General features: G+C 39.0%; 1 protein-coding gene across 23 annotated transcripts in view; it reads right to left on the reverse strand.

Moving 5' to 3' along the window:
• Positions 1 to 14,371, reverse strand: part of CEP295 (centrosomal protein 295) — a 53,429-nt gene that overhangs the window by 13,509 nt on the left and 25,549 nt on the right. For 22 of the 23 annotated variants that reach the window (XR_011565038.1, XR_011565037.1, XR_011565041.1 and 19 more), the window contains 5 exons: positions 14,227 to 14,324; positions 10,540 to 13,966; positions 9,411 to 9,543; positions 9,104 to 9,247; positions 1,412 to 1,564 (listed from right to left, as the gene is read on the reverse strand). Coding sequence is in view for 15 of the 23 variants with exons in the window: in XM_070783397.1 (XP_070639498.1) it covers positions 1,412 to 1,564; positions 9,104 to 9,247; positions 9,411 to 9,543; positions 10,540 to 13,966; positions 14,227 to 14,324 (3,955 nt within the window). In the remaining 8 variants the exon portion in view is untranslated. The remainder of the gene's footprint in view (positions 1 to 1,411; positions 1,565 to 9,103; positions 9,248 to 9,410; positions 9,544 to 10,539; positions 13,967 to 14,226; positions 14,325 to 14,371) is intronic. The other variant, XM_070783387.1, reaches the window with a different exon arrangement.

Below are 14,371 nucleotides of genomic sequence, written 5' to 3' on the forward strand. Positions count from 1 at the left end.
CTAATAAGCAAAGCCCTATTTCCTTGAACCCTCCCCAAAATCACCTAATAAAAGCCCAAGTCTAACAGTAACTCCTTTCTGATACCCTGTCACTAACTCACTTTCGGTTCTCCATGATGTGCATGCTCTCTCACTGCAGCAAGTCAAAGCACACAGCTTTCTTGTGTAGAGATGTGTTCTCTGGTAGTCTTTGGCTAGAGGACACTGACAGGTAGAATGAAAAGGAATGCAAGTATTCACTGAGTGAGTGAAAGTCGCTCAGTCATGTCCAACTGTGCGATCTGATGGACTATATGGTCCATGGAATTCTCCAGGCCAGAATACGGCAGTGAGTAGCCTTTCCCTTCTCCAGGGGATCTTCCCAACCCAGGGACTGAACCCAGGTCTCCCGCATTGCAGGCAGATTCTTTACCAGCTGAGCCACCAGGGAAGCAAAGAATACCAGAGTGGGTAGCCTATCCCTTCTCCAGTGGATCTTCCAGACCCAGGAATCAAACCCGGGTCTCCTGCATTACAGGTGGATTCTTTACCAATTGAGTTATCAGGGAAGCCCTTAAGTATTCACTGGCTAAATCTAAAAAAAATGCTAATAGTTTTATTTTAAAATTTCAAAAACTATAATTAATTGGAAGTTGTATCTGTAGTTATTTCAGTCTCCAATTTAAAAAGGAGATGCTGAAGTCAATTTCTCTATAAACTCCCATATAGAAAACAGGTCTTGCTCTTTTCTCATTCTATTAAACACCAGATACAACTAAGATAACAGTTATCCAAGTGTAAGTGATAGCTAAAATAAGAAGAAATCTGCTTAGAAAAAGGCAACTTTTAAAAAGATAGCTTTAGAAGTAATGAAGCAGTACTGGACCTATGCTTTGTAGGGTCAATATTACACATAAAAAACAGCCTGTTATAAACATGCATAAATTCAAAAGCAAGAAAATTAACATCAGTTGTCTTTGAGTGGCAGATTTTAGTCATTTAAAGTTTTTTCTTTGTAACTTGTTCTTTAATACTTTCCAACATTTAAAACTAAACATAAAACAGCTCATTTAGAATGCCACAGATGTGAAATTACTTATTATCTAAATAAACTTCACTTTCCTTATTCAACTTTTTGAATATGGAATACAGGCTTCTTATGGGAAAAAATTTTACAGTATGTAAACATAAGAAATAGACAGTGAAACCCAATCTCCAACAAGGGTTAACCTGTACCAACATGTTGATTTTTATTTCAGACAGTTTTCAAATGCACGAACAGACTTTTCTCCTCTCATTTAACACTTTCACAAAACTGCAGTTTTACTGAAGTTATTTACTATTTTGCATTACAAGCAATGCTACAATAATTATCTTCCGCCCACATACTCTTGTGTACAGTAATTCCACTTCTGATTCCTTTTTCTCTCACCTGCTTTATCAGAGTCATCACCACAGATGTTCTCCTGAGCAACTGGGTGAAGATGACCAAATGGATCACGGTCCAGAGGGCTCCCAAGAAAACTTTGTTCTCGGCTTATTGAGACCCTTAGGGGGTCTCTGTCTTGATAAAAATCAGGTTTACCTGGGAGGAAAAAAAACTGACTTACTGGATGTTAGAAACTTTGTTTCTTCTTGAAAGTAAAAAGGGTAAAAATCTAAATTCTTAAAAGTTTGATCAATGTATCAAGAAAAAGTAACTGCTTAACTTTCACACAGCCTTTACATTGTTTTACTTCAATTTTACTAAGTTTTTTTAATATGCCTGGAGAACTTACTAACCATTAATATTGTAAGGTATAATATGTATTCATAATGTAAAATTCATAAACAGTCACAGCTAATCTGTGGTATAAGGGACCAATTCAGGTGTTTACCCTGGGGAGAAGAGAAAGAAGAGTTAATATCAAGTGTACAAAGGAAGAGTTTATGGAGTTCTCTTACATTCCAATTCCGGAGCTGGATGGTGTCTACCTGAGGGTGATTTTCAAAGTACTTATTTCTATGAGTAAAATAAATAATTATGATTGAAATAAACACTTATGAAACAAAGGAATGGGAGACACTCAGAAGTAGAAGCTAATTTACTGGGGGCAACTCCAGAAAAACTTGAGAATTAAGAGGCAAAGTGTATTACAAAATGAAGGTGTGTATTAGGGAACTGAAAACAGGTAGAAGGTTTAAAAACATGTACTTGGAAAAGAGCCCTCCCATCACTTTAGATTCCTGTCTCTCAACATCATCCCCAGAGAAGACTAAAGGTTTATTCTCTGGAGAAATGGAATCCTATACACTGTGATCAATTTTATGGCAGACTCTCAAATTGGAGAAGTGTCAAAGGTCACCTTCTAAGGGGAAAAGCGCCAGCGCCACAGCTGACAGGGTTCAAGCCTGTGTGGAGAGACCCTGATGGACTTCCAGTCTATCCTCTTAGCCATGTGGCCACAGCTTCACTCTGAAACCAGGGGGATCGGGCACAGAATGAGGCAAGGGTGCAGGGAAGAAAAAGAATGGCATAAGGAAATCAGGGGTATTGAAAGAAAGTCTACATCCTCTACCCTCAGGTCTGCCTCCAGACAGCACCAACAGCCAGGCTTGTATCAAAGCTGGAGGATCTTTCTTTGAAGAAACTAAACAGTAAATTGCTCAGGTAAAAGAACCACAGGTACTAAGTTGACAGTCCTCAATGCAAAGCCACCTTTTCCAATGAAATCCAGAAGTAAATAAGGTCCCCACCTATAAAATTTCCAATTAGCCATTCAGTGTTCCACTGAAATATGCAAGATTTTAGATTTTAAAAATTCTAAACTTTCACACAGGAGGAAAAAAAACAAACAAGGAAGGACCTAGACAGAAAATACAGGAAACTGAACAAACAAAAACCTATAAATATTCAGTGTAGGTAGTATCTTGCGTCCATAAAACAAGAGCAAGATGCTATGAAAAGAAACAATCAGAAAAGAGGACAAGCTTTTAGAAACTATACTTTGAGAGCCAAAATAAAAATTTCTAAGAATGTTAGAAGAAAAAGCTGAGACAATGCTCCTAAAAGGTAAAGCCAAAATAAATAAACTACAGAGAAGAAATTTAGCTCAGATTTTCTCAACTTTATCATCACCCACCTAAGGAGCGTTTTAAAGACTTTTCCCCTAATGGCTTCCCAACTCTATGAAATTTAATAACTATATATATCCTGTATATCTTTTTTTGTGGGGGAAGAGTAAGCATTTGGAAACTTTAATACCAGGATAACATTGCTTTGACATTCAACTACATGGTCTGTAATTTAACAAAATATTGGTCTGAAAGGATTGGAGAACACCCTGGTCCTTCAAAGACAGTTTCAGAAACTCTGTTTTCAAAGACAAGGCATAGTATTCACAAAGTATGAAACTACAAAAGGTGAAAAATAACATATGAAACTATTTTTACAAATACATGCATTATCTACAAATAAAAGTAGAGACATATTAACCAAAAAGAGAAGATTAAGTAAATAATTATACCATATATCACTTTATGTACATTTGTACTTTGATACATAAAAAGTAAGACTTTTTCATCTCCCCCAAAACCAATTTTCACCCCTTTTGGAGGCAATAATAGCCTTGTCAAGAATGTATCATTCATCTCAATGGTGAAAAACTGAAAGCATGCCCCCTATCAGGAACAAGACAAGGGTGCCCACTTTCCCCACTATTGTTCAACATAGTTCTGGAAGTCCTAGCTACAGCAATCAGAGAAGAAAAAGAAATAAAATGAATCCAGATTGGAAAAGAAGAAGTAAAGTTCTCAGTCTGCAGATGACATGATATTGTACATAGAAAACCCTAAAGATATTATCAGAAAATTACTAGAGCTAATCAGTGAATTTAGCAAAGTTTCAGGATACAAAATCAATACACAGAAATCACTTGCATTTCTATATACTAACAATGAAAAATCAGTAAGAGAAACTAAGGAATCAATCCCATTCACCACTGCAACAAAAGAATTAAATATCTAGGAATAAACTTACCTAAGGAGACAAAAGAAATGTACACAGAAAATTATAAGACACTAATGAAAGATTTCAAAGATGGCATAAACAGATGGAGAGATATTCCATGTTCCTGGGTAGGAAGAATCTATGTTGTGAAAATGACTATACTACCAAATACAATCTATAGATTCAATGCACTCCCTATCAAATTACCAATGGCATTTTCCACAGAACTAGAACAGAAAATTTCACAATTCATATGGAAACACAAAAGGCCCTGAAGAGCCAAAGCAGTCTTGAGAAAGATGAATGGAGCTAAAGGATCCAACCTTCCTGACTTCAGGTTATACTACAAAGCTACAGTTATCAAGACAGTATGGTACTGGCCCAAAAACAGAAACATAGACCAACGGAAAAAGATAGAAAGCCCAGAAATAAACCCATGAACCTATGGGTACCTTATATTTGACAAAGGAGACAAGAATATACAATGGGGCAAAGACAGCCTCTTCAATAAATGGTGCCTGGAAAACTGGACAGCTACATATAAAAGAATGAAATTAGAACACTTCCTACACCATACACAAAGATAAACTCAAAATGGATTAAAGACCTAAATGTAAGACCAGAAACTGTAAAACTCTTACAGGAAAACATAGGCAGAGCACTTGGTGACATAAATCAAAGCAAGATCCTCTATGACCAACCCATCTCCTCGAGTAATGGAAATAAAAACAAAAGTAAACAAGTGGGACCTGATTAAACTTAAAAGCTTTTGCACAGCAAAGGAAACTATAGGCAAAGTGAAAAGACAACCCTCAGAATGGGAGAAATTAACAACAAATGAAACAACTGACAAAGGATTAATTTCCAAAATATACATGCAGCTCATATAACTCACTACCAGAAAAACAAATAACCCAATCAAAAAGTGGGAAAAAGACCTAAACAGAAATTTCTCCAAAGAAGACATACAGATGGCTAACAAACACATGAAAAGATGCTCAATATCACTCATTATTAGAGAAATGCAAATTAAAACAAGAAGATACCACCTCACACCAGGCAGAATGGCCATCATCAAAAAGTCTACAAACAATAAATGTTGGAGAGGGTGTGGAGAAAAGGGAATGCTCTTGCACTGTTGGTGGGGATTAAATTGTACAGTCATTATGGAAGACAGTATGGAGATTCCTTAAAGAACAAGGAATAAAACTGCCAATGACCCAGCAATCCCACTCCTAGGCATATACCCTGAGGAAACCAAAATTTAAAAAGACGTATGTATCCCATTTTTCATGGCAGCACTATTTTCAATAGCTAGAACATGGAAGCAACCTAGTTGTCCATCAACAGATGAATGGATAAAGAAGTTGTGGTACATATACACAATGGAATATTACTCAGCCATAAAAAGGAATGCCTTCGGGTCAGTTCTAATGACACGGATGAACCTAGAACCTATTATACAGAGTGAAGTAAGTCAGAAAGAGAAAGATAAATATCGTATTCTAATGCATATATACGGAATCTAGAAAAATGGTACTGAAGAATTTACTTATAGGGCAGCAATGGAGAAACAGACATAGAGAATAGACTTATGGACATGGGGAGAGGGGAGGAGAGGGTGAGATGTATGCAAAGAGAAATATGGAAACTTACATTACCATATGTGGGGTGGATGGCCAACAGGAATTTGCTGTATGGTTAAGAAACAAACAGGGGCTCTGTGTCAACCTGGAGGCGTGGGATGTGGGGGAAGGTGGGGGGAAGTTCAGGGGAGGGGATATATGTGTGCCTATGGCTGATTCAGGTTGAGGTTTGACAGAAAACAACAAAATTCTGTAAAGCAATTATCTTTCAATTAAAAAAAAAAGAATGTATCATTCAATTTCCAACTAAAAGGTGTTCCCACAAATAGAGAAAATGATGTGATCTGAAATTATTTTAGTGGTGTTTAGTATTTGGCTTAGTTTTTACTAAAATCCACTGCCAACTACAGAAGCAAATACAAGAAGAAGCACGAAGGAGGCTTGAAAAGTGACTGTGTCTGGTGAGTAGGATTAAGGGGTGAGGGGTGTGTAGGGGCAAGAAGAAATACTGTTTCATGCTGTAATCTTTTAGCACTAGTTGCCTTTAATTATGTGATTAAATTACTGCCCAAAGAAGTGTGATAAAGGCTATGACGAAAGCTCCCAAAGAGCACACGAGAAGGACACATGATAGTCCAGGCAAAGTTTATGCCACAAAGTGGCACCAAACTCAACCCTGAAGGGAGAGAGCAAGATCATGAAGGCCCTGGTGGATGAAGTTAGGGACTTAAGACTTAGTTTAGACTTACCCTCCAGTCAAGGGGAAACTACCAAAGAGTTTTAAACACAGGGCAATAGAGGCAAATTACTCTGAGTACACCATGGAAAAATGAATGAAAGTAATGCTAGGCTGGAAACAGGGAGACATGGGGGTTTGTAACTATAAGCAAGGTGAAAAGACAGCCTTCAGAATCAGAGAAAATAACAGCAAATGAAGCAACCGACAAACAACTAATCTCAAAAATATACAAGCAACTCCTATAGCTCAATTCCAGAAAAACAAATGACCCAATCAAAAAATGGGCCAAAGAACTAAACAGACATTTCTCCAAAGAAGACATACAGATGGCTAACAAACACATGAAAAGATGCTCAACATCACTCATTATTAGAAAAATGCAAATCAAAACCACTATAAGGTACCATTTCACGCCAGTCAGAATGGCTGCGATCCAAAAGTCTACAAGCAATAAGTGCCGGAGAGGACATGGAGAAAAGGGAACCCTCTTACACTGTTGGTGGGAATGCAAACTAGTACAGCCACTATGGAGAACAGTGTGGAGATTACTTAAAAAACTGGAAATAGAACTGCCATACGACCCAGCAATCCCACTGCTGGGCATACACACCAAGGAAACCAGAATTGAAAGAGACACGTGTACCCCAATGTTCACTGCAGCACTGTTTATAATAGCCAGGACATGGAAGCAACCTAGGTGTCCATCAGCAGATGAATGGATAAGAAAGCTATGGTTCATAGACACAATGGAGTATTACTCAGCCATTAAAAAGAATACATTTGAATCATTGCTAATGAGGTGGACGAAACTGGAGCTGATTATACAGAGTGAAGTAAGCCAGAAAGAAAAACACCAATACAGGATACTAAGGCATATGTATGGAATTTAGAAAGGTGGTAATAATAACCCTGTATGCGAGACAGCAAAAGAGACACAGATGTATAGATCAGTCTTTTGGACTCTGTGGGAGAGGGAGGGGGGATGATTTGGGAGAATGGCATTGAAACATGTGTAATATCATACAAGAAATGAATCGCCAGTCCAGGTTCGATGCAGGATACAGGATGCTTGGGGCTGGTGCACTGGGATGACCCAGAGGGATGGTATGGGGAGGGAGGTGGGAGCGGGGTTCAGGATTGGGAACACATGTACACCTGTGGCGGATTCATGTTGATGTATGGCAAAACCAATACAATATTGTAAAGTAATTAGCCTCTAATTAAAATAAATAAATTTAAATTAAAAAAATAATAAATTTAAAAAAAAAAAGAAAGAAATGACAGCCTGAATTAAAAGGGTAGTAGTGGGAATGGAAACAAGTGAATCAACTAGAAACAGTAGTGGGAATGGAAACAGAGTGGATCATCTAGAACTGAAAAGAGCTGGTAATCTGTTGGGTGTTGGAGAGGTACAGACAAGGAAACTGTTAAGACTTACATCGGGTACTTTTCATTGAAAAAGGGCTAAAGGATAAGGAGGTGTAGGTGAAGGAATATATAGCATTCCCTTCTAAGCAAGAGGACATTTTTGCAATCTCAAACACAACTCATTAATTTACAGGAATCAATGGTGAGAAATTCCCAATGCTCAATCTGAATCAGGGCAATCACCATTCTATTCCTGAATAGTTTTGTTTACCAAATAGTGCAAAATGAAGCAAAACTTCCAAAGCCTAGTAATGAACAGAATACTTACTTTATGTTATAATTTCCATAAGACATTAAGAAGAAAACAAAATGTGGAATGACTCAAGAGTTATTCAGAATCTCTACCTTCTTAAACTCTTTTAGCCAGAAACAAAAGTACAATATTTTATGGCCTAAGACCTAAATGGGCTTCCCTTGTGGCTCAGCTGGTAAAGAATCTGCCTGCAATGGAGGAGACCTGGGTTCAATCCCTGGGTTGGGAAAATCCCCTGGAGAAGGGAAAGGCTACCCACTCCAGTATTCTGGCCTGGAGAATTTCAGGGACTATACAGTCCATGGGGTTGCAAAGAGTCAGACATGACTGAGCAACTTTCACAAGACCTAAATAGCTAGTATCAATAGTAAACTTCCATGCACCCTTCTATTAACAAAGCTTATTTTCCCCCTTCAAAGAGTCTGCTTTGATAAATTTGATCAATAAAACTATCTGGTTGAGTATAAAATCTAAAAACAATTATAAAATGAAAATAAAGCTTTTATTAAGGATCACCAGAAGAAATTTTTCCAGATAACTGGATCTCTGAAGAAGCACAGAAAAGAAATATACATGTTCTTAGAGCCAGGATTTTAAGCACCATAATTATCCTGTGAAAGATACAGGAAAAGAGCAGTGAAGGTACTGAGGTGAAACAGCAGCACGGGAAAAGAGAGAGAGAAAAAAAAAAAAGAAAAAAGAGTTATGTCCTAAAGAAACCGGTTTAGGAAGGAACCAGAGAAGGAAATGGCAACCCACTCCAGTGTGCTTGCCTGGAGAATCCCAGGGACGGCGGAGCCTGGTGGGCTGCCATATATGGGGTTGCACAGAGTCAGACACAAACTGAAGCAACCTAGCAGCAGCAGAGGGAAGCAAGAATGTCAGAATAAGGAGAACAAAGAATTTTTGTCTACAATAAATTGCTTTCTCCCATATATAAAGAATTTAGTTACCTAATGATGTATTTCTTTAAGTCCACGTTTAAAATAGTTTATATAAACCACTTTTTCCCCTTCATGAGTACTCACGGTCTACGTTTCTTCAACAGCCACAAAATATTTAGCATCCTGAAATAACTATAGAAAACTAGCAAACTATTAAAAAATCATTTTATCAAACCAACTTTTTACCTAGTATAGAAGTTCTGCCACTTGTTGGTGATTCTACCTCTTGTATGGCACTAAGTTCATGTTGGTTCAAGTCCAATCCACCTCTTATTTTTGCTACAGGTGGTTTTGAGGATTTCCTACCCAGTTCTTTGTCCTGATGCACACCTATCAAGTCAAAAGACAAAGTCAGGCACAATACAGATCTGTTAACCCAATGAACTTCTTCAATTAGCAAGTGCAGGAGGTGAAAGCAAAGAATCATCATCAGGATAATGAGTACAACAGAATGCAATTATTAGTATCTTGCCACTTTGCTTGGCATTACTACCTTCTGAAAGGAGCTGATAATCATCACAGTTGCTCCTGTCTGCAGGACCAATGTTTTTTTGATCGTGGAGGTGAGGAAGCCATTCTTGGAGCTTCTGGGTTTCAAAATCATTTTCAACTGTGGGCTTACTTTCCTGAAAAAGTAGATAGATGAGGGTGGGGATGACACAGGATGAAGGGTCATGTGAAGAAGTTATTAGATTTGTAACTCCTTCAATTAGTACCTCAAGCAAACAAACAGCTCCAACTACATTATTACAAATTTATCTATAGATTAAAAAAAAATTAGAAGTACTTCTAATATTGAAAGGGTAGTAATTCCACTGAAAAGAACCACCAGTCACAGCCTTGAACCTCAAAAACAGCCTCCACTGCACCTTTCAAGATTAGATTTGAGTATCCCTAGACCTCACATTCTCATGAATTCAAACTTCTCCTGAGCATCAAAAGAACTATAGAATTCTGTTCAGGCTAACTCATAAATTTAGGAAACAGTCTTTTAAAATACAATAGACAGATTCATATATAGGGAGATACCCTGTCTCCCATATAGAGAAACTATGAATAGGAACCAGAGTCCTCTCAACAATTCAGTCACAGCAGCAGGTCCAAATGTCCATGAGCCTAAAATCACACCACTTTTATACCAGGTGTTAGTACTGTCACTTAAAGAAAAAGATGGTACTCATTTTGATTCTATACAAATGTCAACAAAATGCTCTAGAGAAAGCAAAGTCTGCTATTTGCCTAAGAGAAATTCTGCTAACTAGTTATTTTACAATTTAATCTTGTGGTAAGCTCAAAACTCTTTATGACAAAACTTCAAAACACGGCCTACATTTTTAATGATGTTTGCATTTGGTTGTATCAAACTACTGGCTGAAATTAGTTGGGCTTCAAATAACTATTAACCTCATAAACACCATGCAAGGCAGATGAATTTTTATGTTTTAAATCCCATGTTATTTAAGGTAGAAAATTAAAGCACAGTTAAGTTCAAACCACTTATTCTCAATAACTAATAACTTATTATTTCAGCCTAGGAGTAAAATAAGTAGTTTGGCTGAGTTACCTGAGTCATCGGGTTACTGGTGATGTTTCATTCTTAGATATTCAAGTTTAATACATACCTGGCTGTCTTTGAAGAAATCCTTCAGAGTCTCCCGATGTTTGTGTGTCTGTTGCTGCAAGGCTGTCTGTGTTGGTACAAGCAATACTTCTTGGGCTTTCTGACTAAAAGGCAGAACTTCTTTTTGTAGCTCCAACTGCTTCTGAAGTCCCCAGTTATCTTGCTGAGCAAAGATGGGTTGTGAAAAACTCAAAATTCTATCTTGAAGTCTTGGGCTCACAGAAGCACTAGAGGGAGCTGCACATTCAATCTTGGCTGAATACAATTCACGTATGTTTTGAGATTTTACCTCAGCAAAAGGTAGTGGAATAAACGAATGTTCTCTTTCCTTGGGTAGAAACAAAGAGGGCACAGGCTGCCCAGAAGCATCACCTTCAATCAGTTTTGTGTGATTGCCTCTTAGCAGTTCTTCCTGGGCCTTTTCACTAAAACGTAGCACTTCACCCTGAAGGCCCAACTGTGTGGACACATGGTCTTGCTGAGGCAAAACAGCCTGGGATAAATGCAAAGGCCTCTCCTGAGGTCTAAGAATCTCAGGATGACTTGAGGAAACAGCAAGGTCACTTCTGGCTGGAAAACACTTTGGCATTCCTTTAGAGTCAGCAACAGGCAGTGCTACGTGGGATAAGGATGAAGAGGTGGTGGTCTGCTCAGCTGAGACCCCTTTTTCCAATTTACTTAGTGTTTGCAAAAGGAATTCTTCTTGGACTTCCCTCTGTATATCTAACTGCCGTTGATAGGCCTTTAAATCACCATGGTGAGGTTGGACAAAATGCTTAGGTGACTTTCCCTCAAGTGTATATTGTCTGGGCAAAACCAACTCTCTTTGGATTTTCTCGCTACATGGAAGGGGGTTTGTCTGGGCATACAAATGTTCTTGTTGAAATGTGACTGGATAATCTTGTTGAGGCAAAACAGGCTGTGGTAAACCTAAAAGTCTATCAGGCAACCTTGGTATCTCAGAATGACCTGAGGAGACTATATTATCACTCTTAGTTGAACAAGGTTCTTGGATTCTACCAGCTTTACTAGGAGGTAATGGAGCAAGAGGCTGTATGACTTGGGGTAGGAAGGAGGAGGTGCCAACCTGCTCTGGAGACACTCTTCCCTTCCACTCACCCTGTTTGTGCAAAAGAAATTCTTGCTGAGCTTCCTGCCTAGACTGAATGATGGCTTCCCTCTGTGTAGCTAACTGTTCTTGGAGTGACTTCAGGTTATCTTGCTGAGGCTGTATAAGCTGTGATAACTTCCAAAGTCTATCCTGCAACACCGGGATGTGAAAACGGCTTGAAGGAGTTCTACTCTCACTCTCTGCTGAAAGAGGTTCCCGAGATTCAGCAGAAGGCAATGAAGTAAGAGAGAGCTGCCCTAACCGGGGTGTGAACGAGGGGCAAATCTGTCCAGAAGATACATTCCCTTGGGATCTCTGGCTGAACTGAAGGGCCTCCTCTTCTCTGTCTAACTGTTCTTGCTGTCCTTCCAAATTACCTTGCAGAGGTTGTGTATGTCGTGAAAATCCCAGAAGTCTTTCCTGAGATCTTGGGATCTTCCAGTGGCTCAAGGGAACAGTACTGTCACTCCTGAATGACATGTATTCCTGGCATCTTTCAGATTCAGCTCCCTGAGACAAAGAAGTGCCAGTCTGTTCAGAAGGGAAATTTTTTTCTAATTCACTTTGTTTGTGTACAAATTCCTGAGTTTCTTGTTTATCGCCAAGTATTACCCTCTGAACGTGTGACTGATTGTGGAGTGCTGTTAAATTTTCCTGCCGTGGCAGACTATACTGTGGAAAACTAAGAGACGCATCCTGAGATGCTGGCATTACCAAATTATTTGAGGGAATAACACTATCCCTCTCAGAGAAATAAAAGTTCTGAATTCTCCTAGGCTCAGTTTTAGCTGAAACTTGTGAAGCAAGTGAATGTTGAGTGACCACTGGCAGGAACGAAGAACTCATCTGCACAGACTTAGCGTCTTCCAAATCCCTTTGTTTACGTGAAAGTAATTCCACTTGGGCTTCATGCCTGGCCTGGAGAGCATCCCTCTGTGTAATCAGCTGCTCTTGGAGCAACTTCAAACAATCGTGCAAAGGTTGGAACTGTTGTGGGAAACCTAAAGACCCATCCTGAGATGTGGGCATTTCAGTCTGGATTGAGAAATGCTCCTTCTCAGTCTTAGATGAATACTGGTCCTGGATTTTTCCAGACTGAGGACCAGCAGAAGGCAGTGAAGTAAATGTATGCTGAGCTACTTGAGGTGGGAGAGAAGAGGACCCAGTCTGTTCAGCCCATACTCTCCCATCCAACTCATTCTGTTTATGCACACATAATACTTCCTGGGCTTCCCGCCTAGCCTGAAGGCTGTCCCTCTGCGTTTTTAACTGTTCTTGGAAAAATTTTAAATTAAGCCTATCCTGAAGTTGTGGGACCCCAGGATGGCCTGAGGAAACACCAGTCTCTTTATTGGTTGGAGAAGATTCCTGGATTCTCCTTGACTCAGCTTGGGCTGAAGGCAGTGAAGCAAATGAATTCAGAGGTACTAAAGGAAGGAATATAGAAAGGCCAGTTTGCCCTTCCAACTCTTTCTGTTTACACAAAAGCAATTGTTCCTGAGCTTCCTGTCTTGTCCGAAGAACTTCCTTCTGTAGGTCTAACTGTTCTTGGAGAGCCTTCAAATTACTTTGCTGGGCTATGATATTTTCCGAGAATGGCAAAGACTTATCCTGCATTTGGCCAGCTACAGAGTGGCTTACAGAAACTACACCTTTGCTCGCAGTTGAAGAGGGCTGCTGGATTTCTCCAGACTCGACTTTAGTAGGCAGAGAACTAAAAGAATGCTCAGCTACCAATGGTAAGAATGAAGATGGTTCAATTAACTTAGAAGATACACTTTCATTGTTCTCTGAGAACACTTGCTGGGAGTCTAAACTTTGAAAAGCTGTTGCCCCAGATGTTTCAGCTCTTTCTCTAGCATCCTGTACTGTCAGTGGCTTATCATGTGATAAAGCCCTTGAAAGCATTTGAGAATCTTTAGCGACCAATTTGTAGTCTCTCTGTTGTACTTCAGTCTGTGAGAGTTGCTTTTGGTGTTCTTCTGATTCCAAAGCTTGCTTGGCTAAAACATCTGAAGTGACTAATGCTTCAGTTGTTTCTACCTGTCTTTGTGGAAAGCGACTCTGTCTTGAAACCTGAGAATCTTGCTCTAATTTGGAGATCTGTACAGGTTGTTTGTCAGGACTCAGTTTGGGTCTCTGACCTTGATCCTCATGTTCTGATGGAACGCTGGGTCTTTCAGATTTTGGTGGTGGCACTGATGTAACAGAATCAGGTATCACTGGCGTAGCTGACATGGATGGGTACTTTCCTCTTAACATTGTCTGATATTCAAGTAATCGCTTCCTGGCTGTTTCAACAGACTGCTTGTGAAACCTACCCCAAACAAACAAATGTTACTCTTTTTTGATGAAAACAAAAACAACCTACATTCTCAAGTGTTTATACATTACATTCAATCTAGGGATGGCCATAATCAAGGCAGAAATGGAACAATGCTATTAACATTGCTCTTTGAGAAATCTACACGTCATAATTCTAAAGGGAATCCTGGTAAGATCTTCATATACACCAAATAATAAACCCTGAAAATGTAGCCACACAATATCACATAAAAACTGTACCCTAATTAATACCTGTTTTGCTGTAATAGCTGTTGCTGATAAATATGAATCATCTGCCTGTGCCTATCTTCATCAGAACATATGGTGTATGATGTTGGAGCAGTGCTGACCTAGTAAAAGACAAAGCTACTAATCAAAAGGCAAATACAGAAACAAG

This window comes from Bos indicus, chromosome 29 (genome assembly GCF_029378745.1).
Source record: "Bos indicus isolate NIAB-ARS_2022 breed Sahiwal x Tharparkar chromosome 29, NIAB-ARS_B.indTharparkar_mat_pri_1.0, whole genome shotgun sequence".
Lineage (NCBI taxonomy): Eukaryota > Metazoa > Chordata > Mammalia > Artiodactyla > Bovidae > Bos > Bos indicus.